The following is a 15,570-nucleotide window of genomic DNA, read 5'->3' as shown; positions in this document are numbered from 1 at the left end:
TGTTATACATATGAATGACATGCTAATCTTCTATTCCATCTCTACTTGCAACAATTAAAATTCTTCTTGGTATTCGCATGACTTATAGACTGTCAAGCAATGCTGTTTAAAGGTTTTTTTTTTTTTTTATATAAAAATGAATTATTTTGAGGGGGTGGGGGGGGGGGGGGGGGGCAACTAGCTGGGCAACTTTCCCATCATTAATCTCTTGAATGCTGTAGTTGAATAGGCTGTCTCCACATTCAAAAAGAAAATGTACATTACAATAACAAGATTACAAAAAAGGTAAAACCTGATCTATTTAAAGAAACGGACAAGTTTGTGAAAAAAAAAAGAAGAAGTTTATTGTCAAAGCTTTTGTGATTGAAAACAGAACATTTCTCATATGCAAATTAATTTCTCTAACAGAAATCACCAAACGTGGGCAAGTGCTGATGTGGTCTACGCAGTCACATTTCCCCGTCGTGTCAAAATGGTATGAAAGCTGGTGAAAAATATTAAATAACAGAAGTGAAAAGAAACACTGAGAAACAAGTTAAATGCTTTTGGGCAACTAAGCTTCTTTACATTTAACAGGGAAAGAATAAATAATCAGTTGAATAAACCCAGAAACAGTTTAAAGGAGTTCTTGAGCTGAACTGCATCAGACAATCATCTCTAGATATTTAGGCTCATTAGCTTTTTTCCCCCCAGAAAAGAGCATCAAAATATGTACCTCTTTCTTGATTTTAGCCCCAAGAGCTTCAAGTCAATCCCTTAGATTCTGACAATCCTTAAAAAACTAGCCCTTATGCATTAGGAAAATCTGCATAGAAATGCACCAACTAAATTCCCGTTTACTTGATATACAAAAAGTTATGCTGTGAAATTATGTGCATTTCCCCAAAAACGTGAGTCATTTTACTCATCCTGAGATGTTTGCATAAAGGCCATGTTGGTAACCCTGATACAGGCAACACCCTTCCACTGAGAGACTGCTTTTTCTGCAAATATCTCAAAGAAAAAAAGCGACCACAGTGGGTGTAAATACAAGACCAAGGAGGATTGTCTAGCCTGCACCGACCTTTACATTCTGGAGACATGGTGGCTGTATCACAGGCAAGCAGGGCCTTTTCCCATTTTTGCTCAGAGAATTGAGAAAACTACTATGTACAAGCTCTGTTTCTCTATTCTCTTTGGTCAATCTTTACATTATGTACAAAGAACAACATCTATAACATTGCAGCATCTCAGTTAGCGCTGGCCATGCGCGTGTCCACGCCAAAGTAGTTAAGCATCGTCTGGACCAGCTCTGGGAGATCATAATCGTGTTTCCAGGCCCAGTCCTTCCGTGCGTTGGAGTCGTCGAAGTTCATTGGCCAGCTGTCAGCTGAAATGATGAAGACAAAACAGAATTTTATAAAGATACGTCGCTGCGTTGGTTTTACAAATGGAAAGGAGAAGCTCACCAATTGCCTGTCGAACTGGGTCCACGTCGTACGTGACCTCCAGCTCTGGCATCTGCTTCTGCAGCTCCTGGACCAGTTCCTCGGGCGTAAAACTCATGGCATTGATGTTGTACGTCCTCATGCTCAGCGTGTCAGCTGGTGCCTCCATCACCTCCAGCGTGGCACGCAGACAGTCGTCTATGTACATCATGGGGAGCCGCGTGTCTGGTCTCAAGTTGCACTCAAACTTTCCCGTCTTGATTGCATCGTGAAAAACTTGGACGGCGTAGTCTGGTTGGAGACAAAATGACATTCCCATTACAGCACGTCTGACATTAACCCCCAAAACAGATTTTACAATACAAACAAAATACTTCATATTTTAATTGTTCTTTGATCTGTTAAAATTAGAGTGAGGCGGAAGGTTAGATATGAACAAATATGATCACAGGTCAGAAGATCTGATATTCCAGATGACAAACCAAAATATTGCAACAACGAACGACAACTCTGTGACACATCATGCGGATTACAAAACTGCAACCTGATAGGAAACCTACAGGAATAGACCATTAAAAATAAAACCCATCAAAGCAGTTGACGTCATGAATCGTCTCACATTCCACTACCCGGCAAAGTTTTTATTGACATACTCGTCTAAATACTTTTCCAAATGTCACTTTACAGAGTTGTGCTTGAATGCTTGTGAAGTTTTTAGAATTTTATATATTTCTGCAAAAATACGCTCTAACACATCAGTCCTAAACGTATAAAAGAGAACCCAGTTAAACAAACGAGACAAAATAATACTTGGTCATTTATTCATTGAGGAAAATGATCCAATATTACATATTTGTGAGTGGTAAAAGTATGAAGGTGAAATTAAAGTCGGGTGTTTTCAATCAATGGGATGATGATCAGGTGTGAGGGAACCCGTTTGATTTAAAGAACAGGATCTATCAAAGTCTGCTCTTCACAACATGTGTGTGCAAATGTATCATGTCAGAAACAGGAGATTCTGAGGAGGTCAGGAAAAGAGTTGTTGATGCTCATCAAACTGGAAAATGTTACAAAACCATCTGTAAAGAGTTTGAACTGCACCAATCCACAGTCAGACAGATTGTGTACAAATGGAGGAAATTCATGTCCATTGTTACCCTCCCCAGGAGTGGTCGACCAGCAAAGATCACTCCAAGAGCAAGAAGTGTAATAGTCTGTGAGGTCACAAAGGAGCCCAGGGTAACTTCTAACAACCGAAGGTCTCTCTCACATTGATGTTCATGAGTCCACCATGAGGAGAACTCTGAACAACAATGGGTCATGGCAGGGTTAAAGGAGAAACCGCTGCTCTCCAAAAAGAACATTGCTGCTCATCTGCAGTTTGATAAAGATCACGTGGACAAGCCAGAAGACTGTTGGAAGAATGTTTTGTGGACGGATGAGACCAAACTAGAACTTGTTGGTTTAAATGAAAAGTGTTCTGTTTGCAGAAAGGACAACTCTGCATTCCTGCAAAAGAACCTTATCCCATCTATGAAACATGGTGGTGGTAGTGTCATGGTTTGAGCCTGTTCTGCTGCATCTGGGCCAGGACAGCTTACCATCATTGATGGAACAATGAATTCTGAATTATATCAGAGAAGTATAGAGGAAAATGTCAGGACATCTGTCCATGAACTGAATCTGAAGAGAAGGTGGGTCATGCTGCAAGACGATGATCCAAAACACACGTGGTTCTACCAAAGAATGGTTCAAGAAGAAGTTCATGTTTTGGAATGAACAAGTCAAATCCTAATCCAATCAACATGTTGTGGAAGGACCTGAAGTGTGAAAATCTGAGGATGTTTTACGTCATATTTATGCAGAAATATAGGAAAGTATAAAGGGTTCACAAACTTTTGTAGTGAACTAAGCCTCAGGTCAAAACCTGACCCTGAGGACCTTCATGGGACAGGAACTGTTATTTCATTGATTTGAATCCAGAAATACAAAATAAGCTCATCCAGAGACTTTCTAATTGTATCCTGCACTAATCAATTGAAAGAACACTCTTTTATATTGTCGTTACTATTTTCACAAATGTCTTGATAATCAAAAGTGTGTTTAGTTCAAACCAGTTTAAATGTTGAAGTGAACTACTCATTTTAAATCAACTGTGAAACAGTATTAATGATTTTTAGTCCTCATTCAAAGTAGAAATCAAGTTAGATGTCTGTTACAAAGTAATTATGCATTTTTTGATCTTCTGTCTGAAATAAGAAGGAGTGATGTCGGTCAAAAGTCGGAGACAGTCGCAAACAAGTTTATTGGAACGAACTGTCGTGTTTTTAAAACCTATCAGACAGAAATAAGAAACTGGTGGCACCTGTTTCCTCCCACTTCGCCAAAACATTTCTCTGTCTGCTCCAAAACATTTCTCTGTCTGTCCCTAAAACATCTCACTGTTTTTCTGACTTGTAGTAACCTCTTACGTCACTAAAACCACACCCCTGTTGGTTCTTTCAACCAATCAGGACTTCTCAAATGAACCAGAAACAGAACTCTTTAAATGTCGACACTTCCTAGTTCCAGTCAGTTCTGAGAGCAGAACCGAACAGAAAAGTTCTGAGACATGAACTGGAGTTCTGAGAGCAGAACCGAACAGAAAAGTTCTGAGACATGAACCGGAGTTCTGAGAGCAGAACCGAACAGAAAAGTTCTGAGACATGAACCGGAGTTCTGAGAGCAGAAGTGATCCGAAGTGCTGGGAGCACAGGAGAACAGAAGTTCCGAACAGCAGAACAAAAGTTCTGAAGTGCTGGAGTTAGTTGGGAGTTCTTCCGAGTCTAGTTGGGATTATGGAATCTTCCACATCTGAGTGGAACCTCTGATGGACTCACAGCTCATGTGAGTCCACCCGTGAGGTGAGCGTGTTGTTGAACGGAGTACTGTCACTACTTTGGACGATTCTCAGCCATCCTAAGGAGACGCTGAAAGGTAGATTTGAAATGGAACTCCGTACCGGAGCTGGCCTATCTTCTGCAAAGGTAAACGAGTCGCTTCACTACCGAGTGCACCGAGGTTGAGCTGGGTTCGGATGGAGGGTGTCGTTCTTCGTCAACACATTTTCCCTCACACATCTTTCCTCTCCATTTAAACTCCTTCATTTCCCATCTTTAAAACTCTCCTATCTTGCCAGTAATTAATCCAGATATTTTCAGAAATGTCTGTTGTATTTTAGTTGCAAGTGAGAAATCATGGCCATATGATTTCTCATTGTAAAGCTCATTAATTAAGCTGTGTTATTGCCTTCAATCAGAATAATCAAGTGTACAATGTTTGATGTTAAACTTTGATTCTTTTAATAAATGGCCACATTCATTTTGATGGGTCAAAGAAAATTAACTTCTCATGTCACTGGTTTTTAGACCATCTCCCACACAGTATCTGTCACATATCTGTCAAGTAGCTCGAAAAAGAGAGAACCCGTGATTAAATATTGATTGTAGTGAAGCTAACTGAAGCTAACCGACCCTACATCACTACACTTTCAAGCACCACCTCTGTTGTATTTTACTGTACTCATTCCCTTTGAACTTTCCTTAATTTAAATTTACATTTCGGCACTGATAAATCAAAACTGAACAGAGACTAGAAAACGTTAGTTATGGTTTAAAACTTGATTATTAGATAAATAGATTAGATGGATTCATTAAACTGACAACATTATATTTTGAGCACAGTGTTGTGAATATTGTCAGGCATTCATTGATGGGACTTTTTTGTAATGAGACCATTTAGTTTGTTGCTTTTTTAAGGTTGACCCCAATAATTACAGTAAGGACTGAGGGGTAGGAGACAGTAAGAGTGCAATTAATGATAAATAAAGCTGTTTAGTTGACTTCGGCCTTAGCATTGCAACGGATTGTTGTTACATTTATTTCACTATATTAAAAACACATTTTTACATGCTACATTTTGGTCCAAAACAACTCAAAGTTTCAGATAACTTCATAATACTTATTATTTCATTTTTTACCATAAATAATGTGTATTTTATCACATTTAAAGGACATTTTGTGCTATATACTCACATGTATGCATTTCATTTAACTAATAACTGAGCATTTTGGTCCCATGCGTGAATCACTCCTGCTATTTTTTTTTTTATTATGGAAATTTTGGTCAAAAGGTTATGGTTATGGTTGCTTTTAACCACTATGGCTGAGAATGTTATCCCTGCCCATGAACCATATGTTTGGGTTAGCAGAGAGCGCTGGATGAGGGGCTGGGCGAGGCTGCAGGCGTGCAGCGGTCACTTCAAGAACGCCTCGAGTCTGTGAGCTCGGCTGAACTGATAAGATTATAAAAACAAGCTGCTACACACAGATTCTCATGACTGGGCTTCGTGTGTGTACTTTCTGTATATCTGTGTAACCCGTCCTGAAAATCTGACCTTGCAAGCAAATACCAGGTAAAAATCTTCTGCTGTTAAGTGTAGCTTCTTTCGAGTAAGTGAGATAAACAGAGAATATTTTTCTCCAACATTCTTCATAACAATGTGATGGAAATTTGATGAATTGGGATCTAATAATGGATTGCTTTTATCACGGGACAGATCAGCGGGCATTATAATAGAACAGCTGGGGGCAAAGTGGGGTTCAGTATGATGCCCATCCAGTGATTATTTGCCTATTTGGTCCCCAACGTCTATTAAACACGGCAAACTTCAGTAAAAAAAAAAAAGAAAAGAAAAAACAATATTAATGGCCTTCCATAAATTATCTTTTGAATCTTCTTCAGCTTTATTTATTACCTGTTGTGCCACCTCCTGGCATAGAATCAGCTGAGATGATTCCTGGGTAGCGAAGACAGCGAAAGTCCAACCCATAACGGTGGTGGTAATACTAGAAAGGTAGAAATAAATCTGTTAAATAAGATTATAAAAAAGGTTTGCGGCTAGGTAATATGTAATAAAGCCAGTTAGGAAACCATTTGAGTTATTTAAAAGTGAACGTTGAATCTGAGCTCTCACCTCTCCCATCAGCTCAGCGTGAACTTTAGAAACCCCGTAGATGGTGCGAGGTCTCTGTACGCACAAGTCCGGGGTGGGGTTGCGGGGGGAAGAGGGACCAAAGGCACCAATGGTGCTGGGAACAAAGAGCCGCAGGCCGTGCTCTGCAGCAATGTCGAGGATGTTGTGAAGCCCTGGAAAACAGTGCAAAAATATCCCTCAATGAGTGCACAAGAAAAATCAAGAGTTTACGGAACTTTTTTATTTGGCAACGACATTCATATTCTCTCTACGGACATATCTACCAAAAATCTTCTTTTACTACTATATAGTACATATTGGAGTTTATTTGGGTGTAGGGATGCACAATATTGGATTTTTGGCCAATATGTTAAAAATTATTTGTCTGATAACCGATACCAATATTGATATTTTTTCCCCCTAGACCTACTTACAGAGAATACATAGCTTTGTCTGCTGTGGAATTAAAATACTAGATTATTCTGCATGCTCTTTGTCAGTTTGACCTGTTACCAAATGCAGAAAAAAGGGAGCTGAAAATGAGGCAACACTTCAACTTGGATTATGTTTAATGTCAAATTTATTCATGACCTTTACTCTCTCTAACACAATGACACTGGAACAGTGCAAATTTGTACATTTTCACAAATCTAACCTGCTCACAAGCAACAAGCGCACAAGTAGGAGTGCATTAATAGATATACCTGACAGCTTCTTAAATTAAAAATTAACTTAAAACAGAAGCTTTCGTATCGATGAGTTATTTTAATGGAATGGCCGATGTCTGATATTTAACTTTATCGCTAATATCGGCTGATACCGATACCATGCCGATAATATTGTGCATCCCTTTGAGAGACATTTGTGTGATTTAAGGAGTTCTCTCACCAGTGATGTTAACAGAGCGTGCCAAGGCCACGTTAGCCTCTCCGACAGCACTCAGGAGGGCGCTGTAGTGAACCAGCCACGTGATGCGATTGTTCACCACAATTTCTCGCAGGTTCTTGTAATCCAGGATGTCCGAGTAAATGAAGGGGCCTAAAAGTGACAGAACAATGAATACGAGCGTTCACAAAAACATGCACGTCAATTGGTAACTCTAAATTGTCCCTGTAGGTGTGAAAGTGAATGGTCGTCTGTCTTGTTTGTCTCCGCGTGTCCCTGCGATGGACTTGCGACCTGTCCAGGGTGTCCCCCACCTCTCACACAGTGAGACCAACTGCCCCGTGACCCAGAAAGGAACAAGCGAGTAAAGAAACTGAATGGATGGACTCAATAGGAATTGTCATGGCAATGCCACGTGTTGAGAATAAAGAGGATTTACATGAAACAAAGTTTGATAATTGACCTGGTTAATCTTAAAGAGACTGTTGCAGCACATTGAATTCCCCTGTTGTGAAACAGCAAACATTTCAAAAGCATTTGTCACAGATCATCTAACAAGAGGAAGTTTATGTTCAACCATACGATGATGAAATAAATAAATAAATCTTCTGAGCCGTCTGATTTTACTCTGAATTGTTTGAGTTTACGTACCGCTGTGGAAAACATTGCTGGGCGGTTTCCTGATGTCAGACAGAATGACATTGTTCTTTCCAAACCTCTTCCTGTAAGGAAGTTTATGTAATAAGTTAAAAAGGCATTGTCATACTGAACATCTAAAACCAGTTGTTAAAATTGCATATTTTTTTCTTACCTCAACAGCTTGGCCAGACCAACTCCAAGTTGCCCCAGGCCACCTGAGGGGGGAAAAAAAGACAAGGTGAATGAAATGAAACTAATATTCGTCAAGGTTGGTTTCTACGGAGACTGGGGTTACTACGGCTGTAAGAACACAGCCACAACACTCGACTTCCACTCTTTGTATTCACCTGGAAGGCCTTGTCGTTGCCACTGCCAAACCTCTTACAAAAATCCTGCTGTTCTTCAAGTCCCTCCAGAGCACATTTTGTACGAGCTCACAATTTAGCTTTACAAACCCCAACTTAGCTACGGTGTAATAAACGAATACCCCCCCCCCCCCCCCCCACGTCTGATCTATTATGTCTGAGAGCTAGTTGCACAACCAGTTGTTGCATACCTGTGATGAGCACCTTGGGGTGGTCTGTTTCTGAGAAGGAAACAGAGTGGAAGCTTGCATCAGAAGTGACCTGCCGAGGGGAGAAGCTGATGTTTCGTACAGCCACGGTCAGGGGTTGGCAGCCGCACCCCGGGGTGCTGAGCAGAGCCTGCTTTGCCACCTTGCTGAGGGTTCTGATGACAGGCATGCTGGTACCTACAATGGGGTGGGGGGGGGGGGGGGGGTGGGGTGGGGGATGTGGATTTAGGTGCCACAATGCAATTTCAAACACCATGAACAATTTTGGACACACTCAGTTTCATGATGGAAATCAATTAGAAAATTTGCACAAAAAAAAAAATAATAATTTGAAGTTTGGGGCTCTTTATAATAAACCAAGTACAACGCACATATAAGACAAGTCAAAGCAGGGCGAAAAAGTGTTTTTGTATAAATAAAATCTTGCACATTCATCTGCACTTTGATCTGGGAGAAAATCTACAACAGTAAAAAGGCAGAAAGTCTCAAAAGCTCAGACTGAGAGCAAAATCATTCATTCTGTGGGAACCAAAAGGACGCTTTATAACATTAACAGAATAAAAATCACACCTTTCCAAGTGAATCCCAGTCACTCAAACTATTTCAGCGCATTTGGGGTTTTGTCTCTGAATCGGCTCATATTTTGCGCCAACTGTCCCCGGCAGCCCAGAAGTTTGCTTACGTGGGTTGAGGGGTTTCCAAGAGAAAGAAAAACGTGACCTGGGAGTATTTATACAGCCCTGCCTTCACCGAGATCCAATCAGAAGGAGAGGCGGCAGAAGAAAACCCGTGCCAAGAGCGGGTCGTCCTCGAGAGACCGGATTATGGAATATTCTTGGAACGCATCACTTGAAGTGCGCTTTTTTTTTTTTTTTTTCCTTCAGGCACAAAAGCGCGAATCTTATTTTGTATGTGAAGGGAAAAGAAAGTGCAACAGCAGTAACTTGTGGTGTCACCTTCACCGCGCCGTTTTGTGCGGGTCATTGTTGTGTCCACGTCGTTTTACGCAGACATCTTGTGCAACATGCGGTGTCTGTGCGTCACCGTGCCATTTTTAAAGACGTAGCCTAAAGGCACATTAAAGCAAGCCCCCTGGTTGGGAAGATGTGCATTTAAATAAATAAATAATCTGGAGAAAAGTGGCGACAAATTACAGGAAAGCCAACAAAACTTTGAATGAAAAACGAGCTTTTAATGATAAAAATCACGTTTTCACTAGAGACGCGGAGCAGCCTGGTGAAACTAGGCATGCGGCGATTATTACACCGGAAGAGGCCATTTAAAGCATTTAAAACGACTCCTAAAATAAACTAAGCACCGACTGTAGGCACATTTCAGTGAGCACGGAAACACGTTATCAGGGTTACATGACTCACCGGTGGACACAAGGAGTTAAAGGGAAGAAAGAAAAGCGGTCTGGTCGGAGCGGTTTTAGAAGAGCGACAGAGAGATGCTGCTTCCTGGAGGCGCTCGGCTTCAACGTTATCTGCGTGAAGTGTTGCATCAGCTGCCAGAGCTTATATACGACCCCCGGAAAGAGAGGGGGGCGGGGGGAGCCGGCTCCGTTCCTGATTGGTGGAGCCTCGGAGGTGCGGTCCTCCCTCACTACCGCCACATCTGCGCCTAACAACAGCCAATCTAAAATACAAAAAGTAATAATTATATGTGAGCTGTGCTGGCAAAATGAGACACGACTCAATGTGGAGTTATTAATATTTTTAAATTCTCCATCTCAACGCGTCAAAATGACTGCTTGTTGAAATCTGACTGGCACTTTAATTGCGTCTGAGCCGAATTTTATTTATTTTTCTCATATATGTGTTGTCGGGAGTTTCAGCCCTACGTTTAAAACGGGAATCTACAAGTTTCACAATGACGGCAAACATAAGAAAGGAACAACGAGTGAAAAAAGTTTCATCCCTCATCCGGAGGACTTAATATACGAAAGGATTTCCCGGCATGAAAGCAGTCGGCAGAAAAATATAGTAAAAAAAATAAATAAATAAAGTGTTCTTATTTTATTTTTTAAGTTAGAGGAATCATTTATTCATCAGCGCATTCGATTTTGTCTTTATGGACTTACATTATTCTTACGCAAGTCTCCATCACAATTTCAATTCAGTTTATTTACACAGCACCAAGTCACAACAGAAGTCATCTCAGGGCTCTGAACAGAAACATTTGTACACATAAAAAGCAAGTTAACAAAATTTATCTGAGACGCAGACTGCTTTGAGTTTAACTTCATCGCAGAACTCTCATCTTGAGCAAACATGAAGGTGACAGTGGAAAGGAAAAACTCCATCATGAGGAAGAAACCTTTAGCAGACTCAGGACAAGTGGCCACCTGCTTCAACCTGCTGGGTTTGAGAAGAACAGGAAGGAGGAACAGATACACAATGCCAGGTCGACAATAACATGTTGAGACAGAAATATCAAATGAAAACTATTCAATTTTAACAATTCATTTAAGGAAATGAGGTCAACTTGTTGTCTAGTAGTCTAATGGCAGCATAACAAGCCAATCTTAACTATAGGATTCATCAAAAAGGAAAGCTGTAAGCCCAGTCTTAAAACTGGACAATGTGTCAGCCTCACGGACAGAAACTGGAAGTTGGTTCCACAAGAGAGGAGCCTGATAACTAAAGATCTTCCTCCCATTTTTCTTCTGGAAACTCTAGGAATCGCAAGCAAGCCTGCAGTCTGAGAGCAAAGTGCTCTGTTAGGAAAATATGGAACAATAAGATCTCGAATATAAGATGGAGCTAGGTTCTTGAGAACTTTGTAGTTTATAAGTAAGATTTTGAATTCAAGGAGCCTAGCCGTGACGAATGCATGAACCAGTTTGTCTGTATTAAGGCAAAAATCCATATTTTGACCTATTTTGCACTGCAGCATATGCTCAGTCTGTCTCATTTTGCCAGCATGAGTCACATAGTATATATATTATACACAAATCACAGTTTAATATTTCATCGTTTATTCATGTGGCAGAGATCTCCCTCAGGTCTTTAATTTCAAATAAAGTCCTGTAAGTGCAAGTATAAAAAGCTACTTCTTCTATTAAAAGCTCTTGTTTTTATTTTTTTCTTTACTTGAGTGAACTTTTATAACCTAAAAACACCACACCTCATTCCTGGGAAGCATGACTGGAAGATGACCCGTGATAACCACGAGATGACAGCTAACGTGTCCACACTGAAACTGATACAAAATGTGATATTTTCACAGGCTCAAAAAAGGTACTGGTAGTTTTTTTTTTTTTTTTCAGGCAGAGTTATTGTGTTAGGGTTGGGCTTCCAGCCGTAAATCAGCAGAGCTACACGTCTTCAACATGGGACGAGACTGAAGGCAGAACTGTAAACAGTGGCTCTACGAAGCAGCTGATCTCTATTTATTCTTCAGGCACCTCGTCAAGATGATTGCTTAGTCACAGCAGTAGTAATACCTCTGGTGGGGTTCCTGGGGTGCTGTTTACTAACTGCTAAACAAGCTGCAAAAGGACGGGAAGTGGAGAACTAAAATTACACACCCGCTGCAGTTCAGTCCATCGTGTAAAATCTAGAAAAATCAGCACAAACAAAGCATCTTAATGCAAAAAGGTTTTAATTGTTTTAATATTATGCAGAGAACAAAATGCGAGCTGCCGTCTGCTTTGCTCAGATTCCTAGATAATGCAGGCTTGAAGCTGTGAGGAGGAGGATGATACAAAAATGAGTGGAATTTGAGACTGTGGAAATTTGAAGCCACAGACTAAAAGGGCTGCACACTGCGTTTGCAAAGCATCGGCATTTATAATGCAAATACCTCATCCCTTCCTGTGCGGTTAAGAGTGCATCACTTTGCACAAGTGCTGCACAGACAGCTGCATGGGTGAAAACCCATTAAAAAAATGTTAAAAGAAAAGTCATTGTATTACTAGCAGTTTTTATTTTATTTATTTTTTTTAAAGAGAATACTGATGGTTAATTTTCCACCTTTTTAAAACTGTTCCCGCACAGATCGACAGTGATAGGGTGCACCTTTAAATATAAAGTGCTCATTTAGTGCAAATTTTAAAACAGAAAGTTCTTCCTTTGACGCATTTACAGTCACTGACATGTAAACAAACTGCTGGGAAAGTCCGATATCATGCTGAAACAGAAACAAAAACTTGATTCATCTTTTCAATCACAACTTTTATTAGTTTAGAACTTTTCAAAACAATTGTTTCTTTCGAACAGTGATATAGTTTCACAAGCATCAGTGATAAAAGTGCACGCTTGGGTGGTTTACAGTAAGGCATTGCACGGAGTCGATAAGCACAAAAACATTATTAATATACAGCAGGAAACTTTTAGAGTTTTACATTTTATTTTACAAAAAAAATCATCTATTTAGACATGTAAATGCAAGCAGATATAGTTTTTAATTACAGAATACAGCAGTGATTTGTTTGGACTTCTACCTTCAACAAGAAAACTGATTTTTTTTGGCCAAAGCTACAGAAGAAAACAGAGCAGACCTTGAATGCACATGTAAACAATTCACTTTCAAATGTAGTTTAATGTAGATTAGTGTGAATACAACTCGACTTCAGATTAGCTCTCAGGCAAATGCTATATTTGATACGACATTTAAACAAGCATATATGAAGTATCTTTTACTGACACAAAAACATGACCAAAGATGAACATATTAATGCTAACCAAGCCTTGTTTTATTTAATATGAAAAATGCAGCATAAATCCTTATTAATAATATAATAGTGAGCACAAAAATCCTTTAAATTCTCTATGCAAAAAGAACTTATCCGCCATAACATTATGACAGGTAAGGATATGCCGCTCACTTTGTTAAAATGTTTAATGTTTTGATGAAGAAGCATATCGTGGCAATAATGTAAACATCACTTTGGCCCATAAAGCGTGTCCTCAACAGGACATAAGCAGGTTGTGCAACAGCTGCTTACGAAAGGCTCCAATGTCCTAACAAGAGAATGAGATAGTCACCTGACCTCCAAACACCGCAGGTATTGTTTACTGACTAAAACAAGCAGGAGACAGAATATTAGGCAGGTGGTCATAATGATATGGCTGACTGGTTTATTTAGCTGGTTCAAACATTTTTTCAAACACTGACAATGTTTGTCTCCATGCCTTAGCTGACTATTGACTGGCTACAGTTTGGTGCAAAAGTCTTCAGCCACCCCTTGTTCCTTTAATAAAGAAATAAATGAGAAAGACCTTCAGAAACCTGCAGAACATTTAATTAAGAGCATTTATAGAAAAAGTATAAAATAAAAAGTTAAACTGCTTTGAAGCCAACATTTAAAGAAACAAGCAGGTGCTCATGACTTTTGCACCAGACTGTATGAAAAGTCCTGCGTTAGTTTGGAAACAACTACGAAGGATGCAAAGATGTGACATTATTAAAGGTTTCTGTGACAGACTGTGCCATCAGTGGTTGTTTCAAATCTTAACTGGTGTGCTCTAATATGGCAACCGCTAGTGAAAAAATATATTAACAAGTAAGAGTGTGTCTGGGATTCATTATAATTTCATTCAAAATGTGCATACCCAAAACCAAAACAAAAATACATGTGACAAAAAGAGCAGCAGCACTTAATGTTCAATAACGTACCGTGTTCACAAAAGCACTTGAACGCAACGACTTCCCTAGAATTTTACTAACAAAAATTAAAATTGGTCCCTAAAGCAAAACTTAATATGTAAAACACACCCCCACGTGATCCACCTCTGTCAAGTGTTACAGATAAGAGGTTCCTTGTGCCGTCACCATGACAACAAGACCCTAAGTAGGCTCATTATACTTTCCCTGCATCCCACTCGCCGACATATTTTAAGAGTTTCCAGGCATATTGAGGTTGGAATTTTAAATGCATCACTTTTTTTTTGGGGGGGGGGATCTAATTCCTGTCATGTCTGATCGCGTTACTAAATCAAGTAAATTAACAAGAGTCATAAAATTTTAGGTCAGAAATATATTATGCAAAACGTCCATCTTGAATGATGCTAAAGGTGTTGATCCAGCCTACACATCTCAACATGCTGAAGAGTCACATGATGTCTTATAGCACCCCGTGTGTTGCCATGGTTACTCCACTTTGCATCAGTGCAGTATACATTAGAACGTAAACCCTGCATTATTACCATGCAAACTCTTTTGTAAGTCCAAGTCTGCAGGCAGATATGTAGCAATAAGGAAACAAATGGACTGAATTTGTGAATTAGAAGTCGACTGTTTAATGGTTTGATTAGTTTTAAATTAAACAATGAGCCTAACATCAAATGAATGTGGAGTGAAATGTTTTCTTTTCATTCATGTTTAGTTTGTGACGAGACAACTTGGAAAATCAGCGCTTTAAGAGTGTTGAGACCTAATGGTGTAAATTGTAAAAATAAAAAAAATAAAAAGTAAAAATCAAATGTTATGTACTGAAATGTATGAGAACAACTTATCTGTTTTTTATGTAAATATTTTCATCTTCTTTAAACCCCTTTGTTACCTTTCGGCGGGCGTCTTTATTCCCGTTTATGATGTTTGCAACAGAGGATCTTCAGTTTCCAGCTGGGCCAGCTGTCTGCGCACGCTGTTTACTTTGGTCTGAAGCTCCTTGTTGTATTCAATAATGTGCACCATTTCATCATAAGCCTCATCCAAACACTTGGAGGAACGGTTCCAGCGAAGGAACACTCCTGTAGCAGAACAAACAAATAAATTGTAGAAAACACAATGACAATATGGGTTATCAAATTTGTCTAGTCAAAAACAATGTTTAATACATAAATATAACAACAAAAAAGGAACTTTGTGTTTGGCTGAATATTTCTATACTTATTGGTCATAAACTGTTGAAAAGCCCGTAGAGTCAACTTAAAACAGTGATTAGAATTGAGGTTCCTTAATCTTCTGTCATCTAAAATACAGTCAAAATGAGCAAAAGCTTCATTCCTCACATAAAAATAAAATACCTGCAACACTCTTAAACAGATAAAAACAAGTACAGAGGTTAGATTATATATATATAT

General features: G+C 39.4%; 2 protein-coding genes across 2 annotated transcripts in view; both read right to left on the bottom strand.

Moving 5' to 3' along the window:
* Positions 1-348: 348 nt before the first annotated feature.
* tdh (L-threonine dehydrogenase) lies at positions 349-10,031 on the bottom strand. The gene is made up of 9 exons (XM_037685420.1): positions 9,916-10,031; positions 8,522-8,716; positions 8,138-8,180; positions 7,978-8,048; positions 7,330-7,479; positions 6,442-6,614; positions 6,223-6,313; positions 1,449-1,718; positions 349-1,369 (listed from the first exon to the last, which is right to left on the bottom strand). Exons 2-9 carry the CDS (start codon positions 8,706-8,708, stop codon positions 1,230-1,232), a joined length of 1,125 nt encoding a protein of 374 aa, XP_037541348.1. The 5' UTR covers positions 8,709-8,716; positions 9,916-10,031; the 3' UTR covers positions 349-1,229.
* A 5,041-nt stretch (positions 10,032-15,072) lies between these two features.
* mtmr9 (myotubularin related protein 9) overlaps positions 15,073-15,570 on the bottom strand; it is a 12,685-nt gene continuing 12,187 nt past the window's right edge. Inside the window, exon 11 of the mRNA XM_037685419.1 lies at positions 15,073-15,237. Within this exon, the coding sequence (XP_037541347.1) occupies positions 15,074-15,237 (164 nt within the window). The 3' untranslated portion in view covers position 15,073. The remainder of the gene's footprint in view (positions 15,238-15,570) is intronic.

The sequence above is a fragment of the Nematolebias whitei genome, chromosome 12 (genome assembly GCF_014905685.2).
Source record: "Nematolebias whitei isolate Nwh7 chromosome 12, NemWhi1, whole genome shotgun sequence".
In the NCBI taxonomy this organism is placed as follows: domain Eukaryota; kingdom Metazoa; phylum Chordata; class Actinopteri; order Cyprinodontiformes; family Rivulidae; genus Nematolebias; species Nematolebias whitei.
Note: the sequence above shows the minus strand (reverse complement) of the source record. Positions and strands in the feature narration are given on the sequence as shown.

Coding starts and splice junctions, on each gene's coding strand:
- tdh (XM_037685420.1), bottom strand. CDS start 8,708: ATGCCTGTCATCAGAACCCTCAGCAAGGTGGCAAAGCAGGCTCTGCTC. Junction 7,480..7,977: donor CAGCAATGTTTTCCACAGCG/GTACGTAAACTC, acceptor TGTCACTTTTAG/GCCCCTTCATTTACTCGGAC. Junction 6,615..7,329: donor ACGCTCTGTTAACATCACTG/GTGAGAGAACTC, acceptor ACTGTTTTCCAG/GGCTTCACAACATCCTCGAC.